This window comes from Aethalodelphis obliquidens, unplaced genomic scaffold (genome assembly GCF_003676395.1).
Source record: "Aethalodelphis obliquidens isolate GAN/ISIS:26980383/991018 unplaced genomic scaffold, ASM367639v1 scaffold22, whole genome shotgun sequence".
NCBI lineage: Eukaryota > Metazoa > Chordata > Mammalia > Artiodactyla > Delphinidae > Aethalodelphis > Aethalodelphis obliquidens.
The window spans coordinates 20,193,274-20,205,290 of NW_020837966.1; the positions used below are offsets into that span (position 1 = coordinate 20,193,274).

At 41.8% G+C, this 12,017-nt stretch overlaps 1 protein-coding gene across 2 annotated transcripts in view; it reads left to right on the plus strand.

Annotated features, from left to right (window-relative positions):
- The first annotated feature begins 514 nt into the window (after window positions 1–514).
- PPP4R2 (protein phosphatase 4 regulatory subunit 2) overlaps window positions 515–12,017 on the plus strand; it is a 54,191-nt gene continuing 42,688 nt past the window's right edge. For both annotated transcript variants that reach the window (XM_027121405.1, XM_027121404.1), the window contains exons 1-2: window positions 515–784; window positions 1,803–1,884. In XM_027121405.1, coding sequence (XP_026977206.1) covers window positions 751–784; window positions 1,803–1,884 — 116 coding nt within the window. In that variant the 5' untranslated portion in view covers window positions 515–750. The remainder of the gene's footprint in view (window positions 785–1,802; window positions 1,885–12,017) is intronic.

A 12,017-nucleotide genomic window follows, 5' to 3' on the forward strand; every position in this document is an offset into this window, starting at 1 on the left:
TTCCATTGCCTAAGCTTTTCATCCCTTTGCTGTGTGCCTTGCTTCTCTTCAAGGGTGGGTCATCGACGAGCTTTGGATTAAGGCAAGGAGGTATTTTTGCTACGATTACTAGTAATACCGAGTGCTTTTAAAATGCGTACTCTGACCACTAAGTGTACACACGCTCACCTGATTTTCGCAGCCACCTTATAGGGTGGTCCATACTAGTGCTTTCACCGTACAGATGGGGAAAGTGAGGCTCAGAGAGGCTCAGTAAATTGCTCAAGGTCACACAGCTAGCAAATGGCAGGGACTCACATCCAGGGGGTCTGCGTCCCACCCCCCTGCCTAGACCACTCCGTCTTCAGGTCCGCGCAGGTAGCTAGGGCCATCCCGGGGGAGAGGCGGGGCTCCCGCCCCTGCCGGGTCTGCGGGGGACTGCCAGGGGCCACACGCCTCACCGCGCACGCGCTCTCGGGTTCCGGGTCTGGGCGCGACGCGGGCGCGAGGACGGCGGCGGGGAGCGTGCGCGCGATGACGTGCCGGGCGCCATGTTGGAGGGCTGGTGGTAGCGGCTCGGGGAGGTGCTCGCTCTCTCGGTCTCGCTCTCTCGCTCGCTTCCCCCGGCTCCCTTCGGTGCCCCCCCCGGTCGCCTGCGTGCCGGAGTGTGTGCAAGGGAGGGGGAGGGCGTCGGGGGGGGTGGGGGGAGGCCTTCCAGTCCCCGGGAGATCCGCGGAAGGAGGCGGAGGCTGCGAGGGGCTCCGTGAAGCCATGGACGTCGAGAGGCTGCAGGAGGCGCTGAAAGGTGGGGGTAGCTGCCCCCTCTCCCTTCCTTCTCACCCTCAGTGGTCCTATCTCCCTTCGGGGCAAGTGGTTCCGCGGGGCCGGGCCGGGCTAGGGGGGGAGGGCGCGCTTCCCCGGCTCCCATCCCCCTCCCGCTTCCCCGGGGGCGGGGAGCCCCGTGGGCAGCTCCCTCCCGCCCTGCTCTGGGCTTTGTGTCGGCCGCCGGCGTCTGGGCTGGGGGAGGGGAGCCGGGAAGCTCTCGCGGGGGCCCCGGCCCCTCTCCCACTCCCGGGGCACGGGTCTTGGGCCCGCAGCGCCTTCCCAGGCTGGCTTCGTTCTCCATCAGGCCCCCGCACGCCGGGCCACGGCGGGGAGAAGAAAAGTGAAAGGTTTGGAGGGGGGGGGAGAGGGGGCGGCAAAGCAACTTTCAAGTGTCTCGAGGAGCCTTTTTCAGGGCTTCTGAAGTCATCTTTCCACGCGCCCTCATTCTCAGGTGGTCGCCTTCCCGGCTCTGAATTGCTCGCCTTCCAAGCAACAGGCTTGAGAACAGTGGTTCTCAAACTTGGGAGAGCATGATTTCAGCGTTCTGAGAATTAGGCTTTGATACCCAGGATCATTGGGGGACGGCTACGAGAGGGAGCTGGTGTTTTCTTAAAACGCAGATTTATGAACTCCACGTAAATAAACAGTCTGTGGGGTCGGGATCTGGGGTTTTTGTATTTTAGCCGGTCTCTGAGATGAATGTGGTCCTGGTGTTCCCCCGGACCACACTTTGAGAAGCACTGCGTTAGGGCTGGTTTGTGGCGAAGTTGAGTGCCCCCTTTAGGAGGGCTCTCGTTACCTGTGAAGAGTGACATTTGAAATTGGAGAGCAAGAGGTGGATATTTCGTTGAGAGGCTTTTTTAAATTAAAAAAAAATTTTTTTTAATTGCTGCTTAATATGAGGAAGGAGTGAGAGGAAAGTTTGTTGTTAGAAGGCATTGGAAATGGTTGGTGGACTTTTAGAAATACTAATAACTTTTCTTTCTTCCCTTATCTAGATTTTGAGAAGAGGGGGAAAAAGGAAGTTTGTCCGGTCCTGGATCAGTTTCTTTGTCATGTAGCCAAGACTGGAGAAACAATGTGAGTTGAAAACATGTAATCGTTGTTATAGATCTGTGTATCCTTCAGAATTGCTCAGGAAAGGGACAGAAGTGTATTTCAGAAGCAGTGAATACTCCATCTGTCTAAACTGCACAAGCTCCAGTAATTTAAAGCATTTACTAAGTGTATATGCTTTATTTACTTCATATGTGCTCTGCAACGAATTTTAGAGCTTTGTTAAGATTTTCTTTATGCTTTTGCACATTTAGAATGTGTTAGTCTAGAAGAGCCAGAGAAAAAGAAGAATGCATATTCCATTATGGCTGTTTTTGGCCATAACAAACAGGCTTATTTCCCAAATTCTGTGGCTTTGATTCTGTTTCAGATTCTTTTATTGGTGGTATTTTCTCCTATTGTCCTGTATCCAACCTTTTGTTGTCATATTTATATATGTGGGTGCTTGAAGTGTCACTTATATTTATTCTCTTGAGCACTCTGGGTGATTATCTGACAAATTCCAGATGCTAATCTTGACTGTCCTGTAAACTTTCTAGGATAGCTAACTTGTTAACGTACGCTCAGCATTTTATTAGGCTTGTTTGCAAATGCTGTGAATCTGAAACTTATACTATGAAGTTAGCACTGTTTTCAGAGGAACATTTCAGTTCATTGTTGTGTGTGTAGTTGTTTAGGAGTTGTTTTCACACTCAGGCTAACTTTATTTGTAGAGAGCAGTGCAGATTTGGTGCCTTGTAGCCTTTGTGTAGGAGGCAGTGAACAGGAAGGGGAGAGGTTTTTTTGGGGGGTAGTTTTAAAAAGTGGGCTTTCTTTTGGCTCCTCTACTTCATGTCTAGTTTTAAAATTCTTTTTGAGGCCTAATAAAAGAGTGTAAGCTTCAGCAAATGATGTATACTTTCTTTGGCTTTATTAGCAAATGTTCATTTCTCACAAGATTTGCTTATGGTTGCAGCGTAGCCTTCTAATAACTGGCCTGATTTTAGAAAGGGGGAAAAAAAAACCCTCTTTAATGGTCTTGCAGACGAGCTGAAACTCCCTGGTGCTTATTAAAATTACCAGTCACCTTAGGAATGTGACTGTGATGTGTTCAATCTTAAATTTCTATTTAGTGCTTTTAAAAAATAGAACCCTTCAGGAAAGAAAGGTAATTTTTGCCTTTGAATTATAGTCTCCTAGAACATCTTGATTTTAAGAACTTGATGCAGAATAATTTGTATTTATATTGATTGGTAGTTGGTCCGAACTAATACCTCTCTACAGTATCAAGAGGAAAAGCATTTTACTTCATAGTTTTGATAAACAAGATTACTTGGAGTTAAATACTTAACGCCTCTTACCAGGTGTGTACAGACTGCCGTCCCTTTTTTTTGGTGTGTGCGGTACGCGGGCCTCTCACTGCTGTGGCCTCTCCCATCGCGGAGCACAGGCTCTGGACGCGCAGGCTCAGCGGCCATGGCTCACGGGCCCAGCCGCTCCGCGGCATGTGGGATCTTTCCGGGCCGGGGCACGAACCCGCGTCCCCTGCATCGGCAGGCAGACTCTAAAGCACTGCGCCACCAGGGAAGCCCCTGCCGTCCCGTTTTGATAAAATACTTTGGCTGTAAATGTATAAACAGTTGAAAGTTTCTACAAGAAAGCTCTTAATATCCTGTTTGACTGGATCACTAAGTGGCTAGGGAAATTCAACCTGATTTTTCTGGACAATTATTTGTCCTGAGAGAGGACTTAAAAAGGTCATCAGTTGTCCCATCCCTGTCCACCCCTCCAACCCCCCCAAATCTTTAGGTCTTTGTACATTTACTGAGAGTATTTTGTATTAAAGTGATTAGTGGTGTTAGATTCTTTATGGAGTTTGGAAAATATTTTTTAATTTATGATTCAAACAGCTGGTGTTTTTACATTTAGCTTTATTTAGTCTTTTTTGGTTTTTTGTTTTTTTAAATCAATATGGGCATTCTGTAACTTTTTTTTTTTTTTTTTGCGGTACGCGGGCCTCTCACGGTTGTGGCCTCCCCTTGCGGAGCACAGGCTCCGGACGCGCAGGCTCAGCGGCCATGGCTCACGGGCCCAGCTGCTCCGCGGCATGAACCCGTGTCCCCTGCATTGGCAGGCAGACTCTCAACCACTGCGCCACCAGGGAAGCCCATGCCTTAACTTTTGATACTGAAATTTGTAGTTTCTGTCATCATTTATGGCTAAACTGAGCTTTGTCTAACTACTAAGACTGTAAATACGAGAATGAAAATCTAAAAGGTAGCAGTTCAGATCTCTTTGATGTTTTAGGATGGATGAGTTTCTTAAGGTAAGAATTCCTGGATTTTTTTCCTCATTTCTGTTTTTAGAAAATAGCTTTACTTAATAATGCTTATTTTAAAAAACTTCAATTATTGAAAACAGTAAGTTTAGTTTACTAAAAATATATAGTTTGGTAAATTTTGACACTCATGAAACTAACACCACACCCCAGATGGAGAATATATCCATTACTCGCAGAAGTTTCCTCGTTCCCTTTGTAATCTCCCCTCCCTGTGTGTGCTCTCCTCCCCTCAGGCAACTAAAGATCTGCTTTTTGTCACTGTAGATTAGTTAGCATGTTCTGGAATTTTATGTAAATGGAATCATACAGTATATTCTTTGTCTGCCTTTTTTTACTCCGCATAATTTGAGATTGATCCACGTTGTTCAGAAATCAACAATTCATTCCTTTTTATTTCTGAGTTGTATTCATTACATGGATATCCTACAGTTCTTGCTTCATTCACTGGTTGATGGGCATTTGGGTTATTTCCAGTTTTTTTAAAAAAAATTTATTTATTTATTTTTGGCTGCATTGGGTCTTCATTGCTGCGCACAGGCATCCTCTAGTTGCGGCGAGTGGGGGTGACTTCATTGAGGTGCACAGACTTCTCATCACAGCGGCTTCTCTTGTTGCGGGGCATGGTCTCTAGGCGTGGGCTTCAGTAGTTGTGGCTCGTGGGCTCTAGAGCGCAGGCTCAGTAGTTGTGGCGCATGGGCTTAGTTGCTCCACAGCATGTGGCATCTTCCCGGACCAGGGCTCCAACCTGTGTCCCGTGCATTGGCAGGTGGATTCTTAACCACTGTGCCACCCTGGAAGCCCCAGTTTTTTCTTTATTAAATAAAGCTACCGTGAACGTTTGTGTATGTGTCTTTGTATGCATTCTTTTTTTCTTGGGTAAAAATACATCCAGGAGTGGAATGGTTGGATCATATGGTACATGTATGTTTAACTTTAGAAACTACTGAACAGTTTTCTTGAGTGATTGTACCAATTTGCTTTTCCACCAGTATCATGGGAGTTGAGATCAGTTTCTCCATATCCTTTCCAACACAGTACGGTCGATCTTTCTCACATTAGATATTCTAATAGGTGCCTATTGTATAGTGGTTTTAATTCGTATTTGCCTAATGACTAATGATGTTGAGCATCTTTTCATCTATTTATTTGCTGTTTGTATATCTCCTTTAGTAAATTGATTCTTCGCATTTTTGCCCATGTTAAAATGGGGTTTGTTTGATTTGTTATTGGGTTTTGAGAGTTCCTTATATGTTATGGATACAAATTCTTTATTAATGTGGTTTACAAATACTTGCTACCACTGTGTGGCTTGTCGTTTTATTCTCTTAACAGTGTCTTTTAAAGTGAAATTTTAAATTTAATTCCATTTTGATTTTTCAAAATTTCCTCTTTTGAAGGATTCTTACTGCATTGTGTGTTGTGATCATTTGTTCTCGTGTGCTTTTTAGTTTAGTCTTTATTTCCTGAAGTAATTCTTTTCTCATTCTTTGCTGTATTCTATTGCTTCATTTTCTGAGTTTCTCTAATTCTGACTTGTATCATTTTTCTCAATATGTTTAGCTCATTTTGAAAATAGTATACGGTTGTGATCTGTTTCTGAGCAAGTCTTTCTAGCTTCCCTTTGCTGTCTTGAGGGATGTTATTTTGCTCCTTATTCTCCTTTTTTCTTACAACAATTTCATATTAGATTTGACCTTGATATTTTTCTGTTTTGCATTTTTATGTGAAAATAGTTTTTCTGCACTTTGAGGAGGAGGCATGGTTCAGAGTAGCTGTCCTTAACTTCACAGAGTTTGCTCATTATTTTTGTGAAGTATTAGAATATGGAGTGTTCTTTCTGAAATTTCTGGGCTCTGTTCTATCAATACTTTTATTTGGACCTTGTCTTTCCTTCATCTCTCTTGTCTCTTTCTCTTGTCTTTGGGGTCTCCTCTGGATGGGAGGTCTGGTGGGTCACTTTCAAGAGCTCATGAAGCAAGACTTTGTCCCTTTCAGCCCTTACTGGAGGTCCTTTCTCTTCACTTATTACTGTGAGTGGGCAAAACCTATCTCAGTTTCAGCTACTGTTCTCACATTGACCTGCCATGATTTCTTGTGAACACCTGTTGGCAATTTTGTGGTTCCCCTGTTTGTAGGCCCTTCCGGTTCACTAGGACTTCTGTTTTCTCTTGTACAGATTCTGATAATGATACTGGTCATGTGACCATAAGTTTTTCCTCATTAACTTACATTTTGGGGTTTGTGAGGTAACCTTGTCAGGGAGTTTTGTTGTAAATGTTTTTGCTTATTGGTTTTGGGTTTGCTGTTAGTTACGTTTGACATAAGAGGTTTTGGAGAGATGAAAAATTGTAGCACCTCTGCCATCCTCTCAGAGTTACACTATTTAGGAGAACTTTTTCTTTTTTTTTTTTAAATTTATTTTTGGCTGCATTGGGTCTTCATTGCTGCATGCAGGCTTTCTCTAGTTGTGGCGAGCAGGGCTACTCTTTGTTGTGGTGCGCAGGCTTCTCATTGCAGTGGCTTCTCTTGCTGTGGACCACAGGCTCTAGGCGCGCGGGCTTCAGTAGTTGTGGCGCACGGGCTTAGTTGCTCTGTGACATGTGGGATCTTCCCGGACCAGGGCTCGAATCCGTGTCCCGTGCATTGGCAGGCAGACTGTTAACCACTGCGCCACCAGGGAAGTCCCTAAGAGAACTTTTTAAGTCAGTCCCTGTTAAGTTAGTTTCCTCATCTATAAAAGGGAATAGTAATAGTACCTCATAGCATGAGTACATAATACACGGAAATACACTGCTTCATAAACAGTGTTAACATTATTTATTTACTCAATAAATAGTAGTTGTTATCGTGTTGATAATGCTTATATTGAGTCTACTTTTTTTCCCTCCCTGCAGTTTCAAACTCTTTGTGTTCAGCAATTTTGAAATACTACTAAGAAAATAAAAGTTACTTAAAAAGTAGTAGTAATCAACAACTGAGATCTGCATTATTATAAATAAAATCTCCTTAAGTCCATGTGACTGTTAGATCCTTCTTCTGTGGCTTTCTTTAGGGAGGGAATTTTGCTTTGTCTAACATAGTATCAAACGCTTGAACATTATTTCTAAAATGTCAGTTTCACATACTACCTTTGGGATTTTTTGCCACATCCTTGTAGCATCTGTACAATTATTTACTTAATGTTCTTTTTGAGGTCAGCTTACTTTTCTTCAGATTTTTTTAAGATGGAAGAATACTACAGATAGAGATTAAGCCCTCATTTGACCCCTCCCCAGAAGTATAATCAACATGTTAATTTCTTCCTCTTAGTCTTGTGAGAAGTGAGGAGGTGTGAAACCAGTGGTTTGTTGCATTAGTTATATTTTTCTGTCATTTTAAAATCTGTAAATACTAAAATATTAATTAATATGAATTACCCATGTGCCACCTAAATTCCTATCATGTACCATTATCACAGTGGTACACAGAGGAAGCACAGTAGATTTTCAGTAGGTATTAGTTAAATGTTGCCCTTTTGCATCTAAATATTTTAGTAACTGCAGTGATTAAATAGGAACATGAAGAAAATTGTAGTTTTCATTTGTTTCATCACATCAAACCTGTAAATCTGATGTGTCATATACGCTGTACAAAATCTACTGCGTGATGCACTGGAAGCTAGATGTGTCAACACAGTTTTCTGACTGGAATTAAGTTCAAATCGTCAATCTTTTTGGTGTGTAGGTGAGTTCATATTTTCCATGTTCAGTCCAGTTTTTACTAGTAGTTGGCTAGTCCTCTAATTTCATGAGAATTAGCGTGTGGTAACGTCATTCTGGGAAGGAGCATGGCTTGATTCTGAAATTAGCTTGTCAGAATTAGCTGTGTGAATTAGGGCAAATAATTTGTGAGCTTGTTTCCTCACTTCAGAGATGGGGTTTATACCATGAGGTTGCCTCAGCTTGTGTGAGGACTTGAATAAATGAAAATATGTAGCTATAGATACTAAAATTTGGGAGAGGGTAAAAGTTAGAATTGTCTGTGCGTTGGGCATAAATAGAGTGCATTTGGCTCATGAAACAAGTGTGAGGTACTTAATCTTGTGGAAAGAGCTCTGGTTGGAGAGTCACGAGAGCACAAGACAGACCTGGGTTTGAATTACCAGCTCTACCACTTAGTTACTCTGTCACCAAGGCCAACTTCTCTGTGCCTTAATTTCCTTATCGTAAGATATGGGAAATAAAGTAAATCCATCTCAAGGGATGTTATGGGAATTCACTGAGTTCTTACTTTATGAGTGCTTAACGCTGTGACTAGTGCATAGTGACAACTCCCTCCTCCCCATAGCTACTATTTTAGTCTCCAGTAAGTCACTTAAATTACTGTGGGCCACACTTCCCTCAGGTACTGAATGAGGAGCTTATAAAAGATGATTTCCAAGTTTCCTTCCATTTCAGAAGCCTGTGGGAGTCTGTGTTGTGGCAGTAGTTACCAGGGGTGGTATTGCAGTAACAGTGGTAAAGGGTGGGGCACAGGCACAGTGGTTGTCATTAAATGTCTGCTGAAGGTGAAGATGTTATCTCTTGGGAGTATGTTACATAGGTTAGTGGTTTGGAGACAGTAAAAAAATTGAGAATCACTTGGATGAGAGAAACCAGTCAGTGTTACCACTAACTCATGAGAGCCACAGAGCGGTTCCCAGAGTGTCTGTTTTAGTGTTACGTACATGTGTGCCTTTTTATCTATATCCAGAGATCCTCTTTGTGCCTGCCAATAAATTGGAGTTCATAATGCTTATGGACTATTACTGGAAGCCTGTCACCAACTTCATGTGGCTTCAGAACATCTTATTAGTAAGAAGATGAGGAATTTATGGTCCAGATTTACAGTCGTTTCCCTCTGTTCTGTGGACTGTAGGTCTTTTACCTTTCTGATATGGGAGTTTATTATTGGGGGGCTGGGGGGGTGAGTGAGTGTGTGTGTATGTTTGTGTCTGTCTACCTAAATCAGTATGATAGCAAAAAAACTTAAATCACTTACTAAAACAGAGTATAGACAGTTGAAGGGGAGAACGTTGACTGTTATTTCATTTAATACATATGCCTGTGAAAGCATTGTACTTTAAAATACCTGATGAATGTGAGAAATGTGTTTTAGATCTTCATTTTTGCTAGGCCTTCATATGTGTTCAGTTGCTCATCTTTGTCCTCTCTGGTTTCACCCACAGCGATCCTTTTCGTGTATCAGGCTGCCTGGGTTTGGCGCTCCTTGTAACCACCCTCCAAACTCCATTCCTACCAAAATAGATTGAATATTATTGAGAACGTACACCGTTGACTGTAAAGTGTATAAGAGCTAATTTAAGTCTCAATAAAAATGTAAAATAATAGTAATAGTGACCCATTGCTTTTAAAAAATGTGCCATATATGTGGTAGTTCAAGTAGAGCTTTTTTGTTACCACTTACCAGTTTGACTTTGTTGGGGGGGGGGCAAGGGAGATAGCTTTATTGTAGTGAAGACACACTTGGAGCTGTGTATGTCAAGGTATATCTTGTCTCTCTGCTTATAATCTGCTTGACTCTAGGTTAGCAGGCTATCCTGGTTAAAATTCTAGTTTCATTGTAACCTACTTGAATGACCATGATGGAACAAGTTAGTCACCTACGCCCTCTTTTCCTCTGTTCCCCAGCTGAAAATATGAATAACAACACTTAGGTTGCAGAGTTTTTGTGAAATAGCAGGCATTCAACAAATCTTAGATGCCTTGTTTATATACTGTGATATAAAACATAAAAATTCATAGTAAAAATAACACGTATTTGATACCAGTGTTGATACTTAAAAGTTTTTGCAGCTTACTGAAATGAAATCCTAAGAATGAAAACATACTGACGAGTAACAGTGATCTGTTTTCAGGTCCAAGACTTCCCTAATCTCATCAAGTTTCTTTATACTTGTGACTGAGCTAGCTGTTCATTTTACTTGCCAAAACTTTACTTCAGCTATTATCGTTTCCTTCTTTCCTGTAGCCAGGTCTGACTTAGATGTGCATACCTGTACTTGTGCATACCTGTACTTGTACTATCTCCCTATGATTTGTCTGGGCTCCCTTCAGGGGGTGGAGCCTCTTGAGTATTTTGACTCTTTAAATCTTATTCTCCTAATGTTATTTTTTGTAGTATGTGGTGCTTGTGAGTACTCCTACCTAGTTAGAGTCTTTGATTGATTTTAAAGTGGTGAATCAGAAATCTTTAAGGGACTAGGATTTTCACATAAGAACTTCTGTTTTGGGTTATCAGGTTTTTTTCTTCCTAAAAGGCAAACTTTTAATGAACATTTCTTTTGTGCCAGAAACTATCAGATGTTTCATATGCCTACCCTAATTTAATCTTCACTAGTACTCTTTGAAGTAGGTGTCTCCTTTTTTAAAAATAAGGATACTGAGGCTTGCAGAACTTAAATAATTTTGCTTGTGCAGCTGGTGAGTGACAGAATTGGGATTTAAACTCAGCCATTCAGACTTCAGATTCTCCCGTAACCAGTACTTTATACCACTTCTCACTTGTTCATTTGTCTTCTCACGTCTTTCCTGTTTACTGTGGCTATCTTAGAATCCTTACGAAACTACTTAGAATTTGAAGCTATGCATTTCGTAGGAATCTATTACCACTGTTATTTTTGTAAATTCTAAGACTTTCATGCTGCTTACCTAAGCCAGATCCCACATACCTGGCCACCCCTCCTTTCCTTGTGCTACGGTATAATGTGACCTTCTAGGCACTGACACCACAGGTGGTTTCCTGGGGGAGGGATTGTGGCAAGTATGGGGAGGTGGGGTGTGGTGGTTTGTGGTTTAAGAAAAACTATGTTAGGGGATATTTATTGAAAGGGTCAGTAGGGTAGGTGAGTTGATGTACCCTAACATTTGTGATTTTGATCATTTTCTGGTGACCCCCAATGCTGAAACCTTTCAATAATTGTAATTTTGCAGTATACATATGAAGCATATAGGTGATGAACTGATGTGTGTATTTTAGGTAGAATGTGTAAGCCTCTTTAATACATGCATCTTGGATTTGTTATTCTGTCACCCCCAAATCTTACCTTTGCAGTATTGGGAGATAGGTTGATAATATTTACAGGTGATGAAACAAGAAACTACATATTATAGAAGGATTTGAAATTTGAGATACGTAAGAGGTCTTACAGGTGTATTGGTAATTTTTGCACTGTTGTGTACTGCTGGGAAGGCGGGTGAGGTAGCTTTTTTATTAACAACAAAATATTTCTATTCAGAATTGTTTGTGCTAAAGTGAATTTAGTATTTCTGGAGATAGTTTCATTCTGGTCTTATTTTAGGGATATTATTCATGAGGACTCCAGGGTAACTTTTGAGATTGTGGGTATTTTTTTTCTCGGAGTGGTTCTTTAAGTGGAGACTAGTCTGCCTTTTCTAGGGCCTTTGCACATTAAGAGTATTTCTGCAAGGAGTAATCTTAAATGTGGATAGAATGTGGCCTGGTTTTCTTTTTTCCCCAGTGAAGACTGTTGGTGAACCATGGGTTTTCCTGTTAATCTGTTGTAAGACAAGTTGTCTTTCTCTTGCTCCTGTATAGCTATTAATACCTCTCTAATCTTGTCCTAACTGTTCATACTAGAGGGTTCATGGGGATAATACCTTGTTACCTTGTCATCCACTTTTCTTGTAAATATTGTCTGTGGCATTTGATTTTGCTATCTTAGTTGCTGTAGCATATGGCAGAAGTGAATGCCACAGCTAGGATTTGGCCACTTTAAAAAATTCCAAAATATTGATATTAGGTGAGTCTATGGACAGGTGGTAAATATAAATGCAGA